The sequence below is a fragment of the Pygoscelis adeliae genome, unplaced genomic scaffold (assembly GCF_000699105.1).
Source record: "Pygoscelis adeliae isolate BGI_AS28 unplaced genomic scaffold, ASM69910v1 Scaffold166, whole genome shotgun sequence".
Lineage (NCBI taxonomy): Eukaryota > Metazoa > Chordata > Aves > Sphenisciformes > Spheniscidae > Pygoscelis > Pygoscelis adeliae.
Window position 1 is genome coordinate 6,778,185 of NW_008825156.1, and position 13,519 is coordinate 6,791,703.

The 13,519-nt window shown below is 36.4% G+C and overlaps 1 protein-coding gene across 1 annotated transcript; it reads right to left on the bottom strand.

Annotated features, from left to right (window-relative positions):
- Positions 1–48: 48 nt before the first annotated feature.
- RNF141 (ring finger protein 141) lies at positions 49–12,532 on the bottom strand. Its single transcript, XM_009328577.1, has 5 exons — positions 12,329–12,532; positions 10,092–10,200; positions 8,918–9,099; positions 5,547–5,654; positions 49–3,794 (listed from the first exon to the last, which is right to left on the bottom strand). The coding sequence occupies exons 1-5, from the start codon at positions 12,511–12,513 to the stop codon at positions 3,644–3,646; spliced, it is 735 nt and encodes a 244-aa protein (XP_009326852.1). The 5' UTR covers positions 12,514–12,532; the 3' UTR covers positions 49–3,643.
- Between the last annotated feature and the right edge of the window lie 987 nt (positions 12,533–13,519).

A 13,519-nucleotide genomic window follows, 5' to 3' on the forward strand; every position in this document is an offset into this window, starting at 1 on the left:
GCACGAAGAACCATAGCTAAGATGTTCCTTCTAAAAATAGTGCATTTGGCACATGCAGCTACGCAGGGGTGGAATTCAACAGTTCAGTTCAAACCTGCAGCACACAGATCTCACTGGTTGCCTTGCGCTTCCAGAACTGGAATGAGTATGGATTAGAAAGCCTTTATAATTATATACAGAATTCTCTTTAAAGGAAAGGTAGAAGTTAAATATGCCATTTCCCACTAAAAAAAAACCATGCACATTACATTAATATGGTGTCTAAACTTGAAACCTAGTAAATATAAACATTTGTTAATTCCTCAAGTACACCTACCTCCTGGTGAGTCTGTCAACTTCTAAGTTTTCCAATTTTAATTTCCTGATCTGTTAACGAATTCCTCTCCCATTTCTCACTTGGCTTTGAAAGATCCAAACAGATAAACCAAGCAACTAGACAGAGGAAACAGTTACATTAATTATATACTTCAATTCTTATTAAAAAACAGGAAAAATCTGAGAAGAAAGAATACTCCAAACCTTAGCATTCTTAAGCTTTAAAATACTATCAGAAGCAAGACGGAATAACTTGGGGAAAAAGTAAATCACACTTCTCTGAAAAAAAAAAAAAATCCTTTCCCCAAAGAAACCTGCTCCTCAACACTGTCCTTTTAAGAAGTAGAGTTGTTTAATTTTTCCCATCACTGCAGAATGTTCCAATTTATTTATTCTGACAAATGAAAAACAGAAGAATCAGTGAGTCTTTCTTGCAGAGCTGCATTTCAGCTACCTTGTTAATATCACACTTCAAAGTTTAAGAGACATCTGACTCCTAATGGCATACTTTTAACCACACCACCTGTACAAAGGAATTGTATTTAGATTAAAATTCAGTTTTCAGACTTTTGTGGTATTAAAGCCAAGAGATTCCTTAAGCTTAAAAGAACTTTGACGTTTCTTCCAAAGTAACTTTATTGCACAATTCATACACAAAGTTTAATATACTGGAATGTCCTTAGCTATTAATACAATCTATAATGTTTAAATTACAATTTCACATTAAACCTGTAAGAAATCTTCACTTAACACAAGAAAAGTTTAGTTTGTTCTAATGCCCCCCACCAACAGCTATTCGTAGTAATTCACATTTTCAAGGTCTAGCTTCTGGAACCCATTGCCATGCCCCTGCCAATGGGATTCCTTTTCCAAAATTGTTTGCTAAACTTCAGCTAAGCACTTCAGACCAGGTAATACCAACCAGGACCAAATTACTAGTTTTTCAGTGTTAATGTGCCTATTATCCCATATAACATACAGTACGTATATTTTACAAGGCACACATTACAGTACCTACATCAGAGCAGTGTGAATTACAGCAACTTAATTAAAAAAAGCTGTACAGAATACAAAGTTTACTTTTTCACTATTTAAATAATTTTTGCATTAGTTTATATTGTAATTGCAAGTGTCATTATGCTGCAATTAACAATCTGTTTGCATCATTACAAAATTACATTTTAAGAAGTTCATGTAAGTTCTCAGCAGAAAGTCAACTTATAAAATCTCAGTTCAGAAGTATAATTCTTGAAATACTTGAAAAATAAAGTTAGCTTGAAGCTTTAATTTAGATGCTCTTTCTGTTCCAGTGATATAAAAAGTTTAAAAAATTCAAAGGTTCTTTTAAAGTTCTGAACATGGACTAATGCAAGCTTAAAAGCAAAAGGAAACCAGACTGGTGTGTGATTAGGAATATTTGCAAATATTTTAGTGCAAAATCCCTGACCATTAACAATTTTCAGCCCAAATAATAACTGCCTTTATGCAACCGAACAGTCCATACATATTCTGAAGAACATCTCATTGATATCAAAGGATTAACAAAGGGAAAAAATTAGTTTTAAGCTATATACATTCAGAAATTGATTTTTCAATAGTTAAATACAGATTTACACACTAAGCCATACTGGCTTTTAGATGATATACACAAGAAGAGTACGTTGCTTATCTGTCTTAATGTCTATGATAAATTTGACAACTATGCCATAAGCCAAGCTCAAATGGGTGCCATGTGCTGTGCATGTTCCTTAACAAATAGAAGTATAATAGAGAAATTCCCAAGATCTGGTCCCCAGCGTAATTAAATTATTCTGTAGCCAATTAAGAAAAATAACCCAAATGTGCATATCTACGTGTGCACACGCCTTTTAGTTCAGAAGCTGTCTGTGACAAAAGGCCTTAGCCTTATGGCATTATTGAATTTTAACAAGTAGGGTAATTAAAAATGCAGTCTTACAGTACTTAAGATTTACGCTGATATTCCCTCAAATGCTACACTTGATATTTCCCACTCAATAGCCTCAAGTTAAGAGTAGTATTTGTTAATAGATATTAAAAAAAAAAAAATCATTAAGTAATTCTCTACAATAGCAGTTGAGTTCCGTAACACTATTTATGCAAAAGAGGCTTAAGATGGGTTCCCTGAATACTAACAATTTTAGACTGTCTAAATTCAGCTCTTTGAATTTTACTCTGCTGGACATAGAAATACACTGTTGCACTCCAGTTGCGATATCCCTTTTCCCAAGTTGTCACATGCACATCTCACTGCAAGCAACATTATTAAAGTAGAAGTTTCTCTCTGCTACATAAAAGCATATTGCACTTGTAGATAAAAGCACAGCACCCTTACTTAGATTATCACCTCATAACCCTTAGTATACCTTATAACTCTGATTTCATCACTTCAAAAACTCAAGAGAAGCAGATAAAACCACAGCATCAGACTAAACTACACCTTAACTGCTAATTCAAATAAAGTCATTCTGTTCAGATATGCCTAATGTTTAAAAATAATTTTGGCTGTTCTTGATCAAAAAAACATAAAGAAACCCATTTACTTTTTTTAGGATTGTGTTTAGAAACTGTTTAGAAACTGTTTAACGTTTCTAAGCTAATAAGACTATGCTAAGTATGATATTTTAAAAAATATTCTAAGAGAGAAATCTTGTTAGAAGAATAAAGGGAAGTGCACAAGTACATTTACAAAGCTGCCTACACTCTCCAAAACAGGTTTAAAATAATTAACACTAAAACTCATAACAGATCAGATTGAAATCAGATCTGTGAACACTAAAAGCAGCAGTAACTGGCTACTGAAGAACAGTCAGTGGGACATCTTCAGGTTTCAGCATTAAAATTTCAAATTAATAACCACTAGTGCTAACTCATCATCTTTATTCACATTTGCCATGAAACTAAAAGGGACTGCTTTTAAGGATAAGAACTGTGAGGTCAAGCCATCTGACACGGTTCACCTTCCGTAGCAGTACATTGTGATGTTCAAACAGCAGTTAGCAGTTGTAGTTGTGCTGTTATAAATCGCTTCATCTAGTAGTCAAACTGTTAATTAATATCAAAAGTTGTTTTTAAAATAAACTTTGCTAATGATCAACGAGTTTACTGAAAGTGCAGGTTAATAATTAAGACTGCACACACGTACACTGGCTCATATACCCTCTGTTTTAAAAGAGCAGCATAGATTCACAGCAGCCAAGAAGAGAAGTAAAAGACAGACTGTGGAAGAACGGCAACAAGAGGTAAAAACAGACATTCGTGAAAACGAAAGCTTCAAGTGCTTCTGCTATTATCAGCTTGTTAGCCAGCGTCAGGGTCTGTGAGGCTGGCCCGCCTCATCTACCATGTTAAGTATATAAGTAGCGATATCATCTTCTGTAGGTGCATCCGAGACCACCCAAGAATCACTTGCCCCAGTCACTTGCCGACGGCAGACAGGACAGCTTCTGTGACGATCACTCCTGTTAGGAAGCCAGAGAAATGAGTATTTTTCATTGATGGTCTCCGCCTGGCCAAAAAAAGCCAAAAGATCCCCCAAACAACAAAAAAACCCAAACCAAAACCAGAAACAACCCAGTGAGAACTTCAAGAATGATCAGGTTAACTGGATTAGACCACCTACGTATTTTTTTGTTTATAAACTTTTTCTTTGTGAGGAAGATTGGTCAACAATTCTGAATGCAGCTCCATTATTTGAGTGATAAATTTAGAGTCATGTTCCTCATAATCAAGTTTGCTCAGGTTAAATAGAATGCATCTAGCTACCTGTCCAGAAAGTTGAAATGGAAATCCACGGTCTAAATTAATTCTTCCTATCTTTAGATATTTAGCTGAGGTACTTCAGAAACCAGTCCCTATAAGCTTCCTATATAAAGAGAAAAAGGAACCCTTTTCCTGGGTCACTCAGCCCACTGAAGTTTAGAATTGGTCCCTCAGGGCCCCATCCCCTTCCACCGACTAACTCGGGGGTCCCAAACAATTATGCTTCTGAGCTGGGAGCCTCTATTATATGCCTAGGTTAAGAAAAGATGAACCTTGAAAACTGAATACCAAAAAAAGAATGGTATAACTGGAACTTAGTTAAGAGTTCAGCTGATTCATTAGCCAAAGTAGAATATAGTCCATTCTCCACCGCAGTCGCTAAACTAAGCCCTGTATTGCTGATAGCTGTTAAAATATTTTCCCAGAAAAGAGAGAGGACTAGTTACACTCTGAGATCCAGCGATTTTTACTACATTTTTTCCTTGTGGGAGCATGGTGTTATAAGAATAACTTCCTTGATAAGCCTTTGAAAAATCCACAAAACAAATTCTTACGTACAAATTATGTGACTTAAATGTAAGATCATTTGCATTACTAGTCAAAAAAAGCCTTTATCTGAGAATATCTGTATCACCTAATGCGAGACTGCCAGAACACCTGCCTAATCCTTGTAATGTCTTCTGCATGGTCAGAGAAGAGCTACGCTCCGCCACAAAGCAATTTTTCTCTCTCAGTTTTCAAACAACTGGTGTATCAGACAGATGCAGAAGCTGAAGAGCTGTTCAGTTTGCTATGAAGCTGAACACATATTGTAAGATACATGTTATACATAAATCTGAAGGCGTTGCTATTGAGAAAAAAGCTTTTCCTGGAGAAGTCTGATATATTTAAATTAGTAAATTGTATGCTATTTATTTCAAGTGAAAGCATAATATATGGAAAAAAATCCCTCTGATAGTTATTTCCCAAATAAGTGGTAAAACAGTCCAACTTGCCTTCATATTTGCATAGTCTTACAAACTATTGATTTTTTCCTTAAAAAGAAGCTTTTCATGAGATTGCAAAACATAACAAGCCAGCATCAGCATATACCGTCTTCCCTAGTTTTCAAGCAAGCATACAATAATTTAGTTTTACACGAATAAAGAGATAAGAAATTACAAAACAAATGCTGAAAAGCACCTTCACATCTTTTTTCAAAATGAAATTCTTCATAAAATGTATACAAATTCTGAAATCCTTCTTTCCTTCTGCTGCAGTCTAATTTTACTCAAGCTACTTATGTATGTACATTAGCTTGCAATGTACATACATTATTGTATGTACATTAGCTTGCAAGTATCTTCAGACATTGAACTATATGGGACTAAGGAATCTGTCAGACCGAACTGAAACATGTCAGATAACCAGTACATACTATAAAATCATGAATATCCTTTAATATGTATTACCATTTATCAATGCATTTCTGGCAGAAACTGTGAGCACAGGGCAAGATTAAATCAGCACGCCCATCCATGCAGATGCAACATTCCTCTTCATCTGTCAACTGTTTAACCCTGCAGAAGAGAAGACAATATTTTCTCCCAGATAACTAGTAAGTTTTATATTTATGCTCTGTTAACTACGCTAGTTACTACATTTTTCATAATAATGAGTGATGGACAGAAAGGAACACCTGTGCTTATCTGCAAGGAACATGTAACTAGTCCATTCACAAAACTACATCATCCCAGCCTACGTCAGCAGACATAGCCTCAAGCTACCAACAAACAGCAGTAAATGAACTAAACTAAGTTAGAATATGCATTTATTTTTTGTGTCATGTGGTGCTTTTGGTGTTGCAAAGGGTTATACAAATCCTTTTTCATATCCACAAGGAAGGGTGAGAAATTGTAACTGTTACGTATCACATGACTGGGCAAAAGAACAGAAACACTGTTTACATTAAAGAAGAATCTGCCTTTCTTTCAGAGTGTCAGGCTGAACTATTTCATAATGAACTTTGTCAAATTTCTGTGTACTGGCTTATATCCTAGGTAAAAACATGCATGTCGAGAGGATCACTACTAGAATGCACGTACGCTAATTTCACATGCCATCAAAATGCCAAGAGCTAAACTGATAATTAGAAAGAAAAGGCTGGTTTTAGCTTGCAATACACTCCTCGTGATTGTTCCTTCAAATTAGGACTCTCTCCCAAGTTGACTGTTACCATGCCTTTCCCAGTTAAGCTTCTAGGTGTTCTTGTTGGGCGGGGGTGGGGTGGAGAAGAAAGTAAAAAAAAAAAAGAGAGTTCAAAAATTAGATCAATCCCTGGGACAGGCATTTTCATTTTATCTGTCTTCATTTTTTTTTCCCCCAAATGATAGATACCTGTATCTAAAGCTCCTAACAGTAGCATCTCAAATATTTGCATTATTAAAACTTCTCAAGCGTGAAAAGGTAGAGAATCCTCAGCTTTCACTGACCCAACTAGACATGTAAAGTTCCCTAATTTTATAGTCATGGCTCACTTCCAAGACAGCCAGGTAAGTGTTCCGAACTTTTTAGGTTTTCCAAAAATCCTGGTTTGAGAATCCCTTCTGTGACGTGGGGCACAGAGGTAGCATCCTAGAAAGAATGGCATTTCAGGAGAGACAGACCACCTTTGTGACTATGGACCAGACCGCTTTTGCTTAGGTGTCTTGGGAGCTTGTCAAATACAAAGTAATTTTTTAACTGTACAGACTAGCCAGCTAATGGACAGCAATTAACATGCTTTTGTTTTATTCTTCAGTAGGTCCTTGGGGTTTCCTTTTCAATTTGCTTTTGAGAAATTACTTTAGAATGCTAGGAGATTTTTTTTTGTAGAATTACAGATGGTGATTCACATACAGTGAGGACAACCGTTCCCAAAAAACCAATCTTTTGATTAGCTCACTATGTTCTTTGGACTTGCTCCCTTTCATTTCCCTCCACCATGCAACTTTGAGTACTAACCTTTGATAACACTTCAATTTTTGAGATTTGCTGGTGTATATTCGAGCAATTATACTTAAAACAGGTACCCTATTTATAAAGTTTCTGGAACCTAAGATTTAGCCATTGGACTAAGTTTCTGAAGAAATGGTAAAATACAAAAGTGACAAACTAAGGAAATGCTTGTCTCTTCACTATCAGAAAGCATAGAACACTTATGGATATTCTGGAATGCTCCAAATAGGAAGTGGATGTTCTAGAGAAATGGGGAATTCCAGTGGAAGAAGTTAAGATAAGAAGAAGAATGAAACAGATAATACTTGCTATTTTTGGACAGTGACGGCTAGCTCTTGCAGAGCTGAAAATGTCTAAAGGTGAGAAGAATTTAGGCAAATGGGAGGATATAATGGAAAAACAGAACATTTCCTCGGTGTAAAATACTTGAAGGTGCTTCAGCCTGTATTTTTCTTAATGACTTGAAAAGCTTGGATAAGATACAATTGGAAAATACCAGCTCACTAAATTCCAGCATAGTACTAGCATATTAGAAAAGTATACTCTTTTTGTTGTTATTTGTCACTAATACCACCTCAAGCAATGAAGTTTACAAACACAAAGCATGCTCATCTCCCCCATCTCAAAGTCTGAAAATTGAAACTCACCTAAGAAACCTTACATCAAGTCATTGACTTTAGCAATACATGCAGTTGTTTTGCATAAGCATCTGGGGTTTTTTTGTTTGGCTGGCTTGTTTGAAGTAAAAGGCCATTTCCAGATACATGTGTGTTCTAGTACAACCATCTATCATTGAGAAAGAGCAGGAAAATACGCTTCCCCAAACATGCTCACAATTTGCTACCTAATTCTAGCATTTTAATAACTCAGAACAGCCAATAATTTAAGATTGTTTGCTCCCAAACAAGAGAAACAGGAAATTAAATGAAAAGAACACATTCTGTAACCCACTGACTTACAAAAACCAGTGGGCTCTATCTACAGAATGACAACATAGCCGAACCCTTTCTCATTCTAACAGCTAGAGCGTGACATTCCAAAGACAGTTAATGAGCTCAGGGACTTGTTTTGTTAAAATACCTGGCTACCAGCTCTTTGCTGGTTGATATAGAGAACTATACCATTTACTACTTTTTCTTGTAAAACCTCTCTCTACCTCACTTAAAACTGAGTTAGAACTCTGAACTAATTCAGAAAGTTAGAAGTAAAGAATTATTGGTAGCAACATTTCCACATAGGGAAAGGGTGACAAGCTTCTTGCTGTTACATTCAGTTTGAACTGAAGTTATTCCAGGTGTTGACCTCAGTCTTTGCTTTTCCTCTAGTTAACAAAGCAGGATGTCAACATGTGTGAGACAGTTCACATTTTTCCAGTCTTACAAGTTATATTATTACTATAATTAATGAATTTCTAGTGGCAACAGATGGGAACTTTCACATGCCAAAATGTAAAAGCGGAAGAGAAAGTTTAAGTGGAACAATAACAAAATCTGTTTAAACAAACACTGTCAAACCCCCTAGATTTGTAGCTGCAGCTGATTCCATTTCCTCCTGTTTTCTTATCCGGGAGATTCAACATATACCATGTTTATATTAGGACTGATCATTAAAATGATTCTTCTGAAAGCTAAGGTATGGTAGCACCAACAGAATTTCACTCAAGTACACCACAGCTCTCTTGGTACAGGAGAAGGTGTGGTATTTATTAATGTTTGTGATGATACAAAGTCTGCATCTGCCAAGAGCATGCAGTTTTGATCACTAGATGTTTGTAGTGCAGGTTTTACACACAACTTCCAAAATATTTGTTGTAACCGTGGTCAGAAGCTAGAGTATATCAAAGTACCTTCCCATCCACAAGCTGGCCTGACAAGATGACACAGACATCAAACTCTCAGCAGCTTCTTCAGAAGTACCACTCTGTGCAAGAACTCCTGCTGCTTGACTGGTGATGTCTTTATAAAGTTGAATGAACTGATACAAGTTCAAGATTCTGGAAGCTTCCACGATGCCACTTGTTTTATTTATCTTAAGATATAAGAATTGTTTACAATTACATATCAGATTTTTACTTGACATTGCTCAAAATTCTTTTAATGTACTGCAATTCTCATGGCAGTAGCCACCTTCCCAAGTGTCCATCACTATGTTAGCAAATTGCAGTCTGCTTCAGTAAGAGTTAACACCTGCAAACATAGCTATTTCATCATGAGGAATACCACAGTTAGGACTACATTTTTAGGACAAGACAGTTACCATCACTACTCAAATGGATTAAGTTATGAGTAGGGACCTAATGCCTAAAAAACTGGGCTAAACTTAGAACAAAGAACAGAATAATCAGTCATTTCATATTTGAACTTAAAATAGCCTACAGTGATGGCTGCCTTAATGAAAACTAAGAGCAAACAGAAAATTACAAACTGTTAGTTTCAAACAAAGTTTGAGAGTTGGCTTGGTTGAAACTGCATGTTAAGATTGCTCAGTGGATTCAGGATCGTTTAAGGATGTTAGTTGATAGGATACAGAGGGGAAAAATCTCCTTATTAGAAAGAGCAAACTTAGTAAGTTTTGTCATGGTCTTCAAACTAAGTTAAATATTTAACTTCTAGACTGGTTTTCTAAGGAATCAGAATATATATAGTTATACTAGCTCAACTAATAATGCTTGGAATTGCTGACTAACTTCTACTACTATCAAATGATGTAGTTCCCAGTTTGGTGTACTATTTGATTACCATGACTTGACCTTACAAATCATCTGAATTCGTAATTAATGGGCTGTAAGCGTTCCATCGGAAGATATCATTCCTTTAAACTTAGTTATGAAAATGTTTTTGTTAACCTGCTTTTTGCAGAAACTTGCTTTATCTCAAATAGTATCCTTGAATACATCATCTGTATCAAAATATGTACTCAAAATATTATGTAGCAGGTGTTGGATTTTACCAGTAAAGGTGACAGTCCTCAAACATCTGTACACACAAACGCCACCAAGTTAAAATTTTCAACAATCTTACTTTAGTACATATTATCCGAACGACCACCTTCCAGAAAGCAGAAGAATCAGAACCAGGCTGCACTTCAAATAACAGATGTTTGTCTTGTCCAGAAGCCAATTTTGCTGTACTGAAATAAAGAAACATCAGTTTTACATCACTGCTAGACATGCAAAGATCAGCAACCTCAGTCACTGTGATATTATTTATGGTTCACCTATGTGCTCTTTATCCTTAAAGAAATTTAATCAATACTGCCCAGAGACATGAAATTAAAGAGTAGTGACCTTCTTAGCATGTCATTAAATATAAAATACACAATCCATTTCACTTTAAATTGCACAGTAAATTTCCAAAAATGATGTGCAAGTCTTTTGATCCAGCATCAGCAAGTTGTCCTTTACAGACATTTTAATTTATATATACTTTCACTGTTTATTATGGTAATCATACAATCGTGTGGTCTAATCTAAAAATTATTTCCCTACCATGTATGTAAAAAAAGCATGCAAGTACCAACACATGCAGATGAGGTATATTTTTGTTAGTATATATTAATAATGAAGCAGTCAGGTCAAAGCTTCAGGTGACCCTGAGATTTTTGGTTGTTTTGTTTTTTTTTTTTCCCTAATGGAACACAGACACAAAGGCCTATTCCATAAGAATCAGAGCAAGCTATGTTACTTTCAGGCTGAAGTAAACACTGTAAAGAAATAAAAAAAACTTGAATAACAATATTTTGGAGTTAATTATACTGAGATATGCTTAGATTCTCAGGCAAAGCATAAGGGAATGTTCTTCAAAATCTGTTTATGTGTCTACCCAGAAGACAGCTATCTGTTCTTGAAGGTCATTCATAAGAGTATGACACTGTACAAGACAATTTCTAAACTGAATACAAATTCACATTAAACATCAAACACTACCAAAAGCCACACACTACAAAGCCCCTTTTCAGCGTGTACGTTTCCACTTCGTATCATTTTATACCATAAATATTGAGTGAAAATGACAACTCTGCTTCTTTGTTCATTTCTTTTTACTGTCCACGTATCAGTCAAACAAAAGGTAGGCTACAAAAAATCTTACTTATGCAGCCTTTTGTTTGGGATTATCTTGGTCACTGGTTTCAAATAGTAAGGCATGTCTCATCTTTAATGGGGAACAGCATCACATGTCCACAGAGGTGGGAGAGATGGTCACAAACAGTTCTGTCTCAGGTACTACCCTCCTAGTGTAGCTGTACCTTATAGGGCTCATATTGCTACTTCCTACTGTCCTGGTTTCAGCAGGGATAGAGTTAATTTCCTTCCTAGTAGCTGGTACAGTGCTGTGTTTTGGATTTAGGAGAGAACAATGTTGATAACACACCGATGTTTTAGTTGTTGCTAGGTAATGCTTACACTAGCCAAGGACTTTTCAGCTTCCCATGCTCTACCAACTGAGAAGGCTGCAGGTGCACAAGAAGCTGGGAGGGAGCACAGCCAAACTGGCCAAAGAAACATTCCACACCATGTGACATCATGCTCAGTACATAAACTGGCCAAAGAAACATTACATACCATGTGATGTCATGCTCAGTACATAAACTGGGGGAAGGTGGCTGGGGGGGCCGCTGCTCGGGGACTGGCTGGGCATCGGTCGGGCAGGTGGTGAGCAACTGTACTATGCATCACTTGCTTTGTGTATTATTATTACTATTACATTATTATAATTATTGTTATTATCATTTTATTTCAATTATTAAACTGTTTTTATCTCAACCCACGAGTTCTTCTCACTTCTACTCTTCCAATTCTCTCGCCCATCCCAACGGGGGGGGTGGGGCGGGGAGGGGGGGAGGAGTGAGCGAGCAGCTGTGTGGTGCTCAGTTGCCAACTGAGGTTAAACCACGACACCTACCAAAAGTGATGGGCAGAGAGGAAGCAGCACTGCATCTTTAGGTGGTTGGTGGAGGGGGGAAGAGTAAGGGAGACAGGTAACACTAACAAAAAGATACTGCTGAACATCTACCTCTTGTGAAGTTCTAAGAGAGAAGCAATGCTTGCTGGAAGAAGAATATTGGAGAAAAGTGAATTTAAGGAGGAGAAATGGCTTCGGTTTTGAAGTGTAATTACAACCATTATAGAAACTTTAAGAACTGAAGGAAACATTTCAAAACCAGATGGCTAGTTCTGGCTTAGCCAGCACAGGAGAATACATTGCATACAAGGTCTCTGTAAAGAATGAAGAAAAGAAGGAAACAAAGTAAGGCTTACACATCATTAAGTTCAGCTACTCTTCCCAGAAACTCTTCATACGTTAGGAAACCACTTTCTTGAACCAAAGAGGCATGCTTTGCTACTTTTTCTGGCAACTTGTTAATTACAGTTTGTGTGTGGTTTGAAATTTGTTGACCCATGGCGAAGTTCTTCACCTCAGTTCCACAGAAAGCAGCTCTCATTCACTTGTAGAGTCTCTGCTAAAAATATTTGAGAGAGTTACATTTGTGTGGTTTATGAATGGCTACTCCCTCATTTTCTTTTAGCGTAAGAGTTTAGCTACCCACTAACCAGTCTAATTATTCTACAGTAACACAACTTGAACAGTCAAATCAGAAACAAGCAGAACACTTAGAAGAGACTGGACTGTAGCATTAACAGTTTATGAAAAATGTATTATATTGCTTACAGCAATACTTGTATTAAATAGAGATAATTTTTCACGCAGATTTTTCAGCAGCTCCAACACACACATATAAATACATCCAATGGAATGGAAAAGCAAATCTCAAGGTGATGATGGTAATTTATGACAATCTTTGTTTTTCCTAAATATTTGTGCATGTGAAAGTCAGAATATCTACAAATAAGCATCTGTATGTCTATACACAGACATTACATTAGGAATTAGTTTTCTTACATCAGGCTGACATTGGCAGATCAAAAGAACTCTCACAGCATTTTTAAACTGGTAAGCCAAGGAATCCACATCAGTATAAACCAATTTAGAAATCTCCCTATCTGCACAGAACACTCAACTTCAGGATGTATTACAGAACTGACTTGCTCAAACCTCTCCAAGTTCAACATAGTTCACCTTTCCTTTACACTTGTATCTTCTTCCCCAAAAGTCTGCATAAGGATGTACCCTATGCCTTCTGATTCAGAATCTTTACCCATTTCCTCCCCTTGATCCCTCTCATTTGACATTCCCCCAAAGTTTCTCTTTGCTCTTTGTCTTGAAATAGCAGAGACATGCAAATTAATTCTATCTGTACAGAGTTCGTCACTTCTAACGCTAACCAGCAGTTTCATGCCCTTTTAAGACTTCTACAGGTCGAGGTCTGCAATGGCAAGCTAATTGCAGAATATTAACCTTAACTTAAATATGGAATAATCTGATACTAGGTGCATTACAAACACCTTATAAGAGACATCACAGAAAAACAGAACTTTATCCTGCATGTG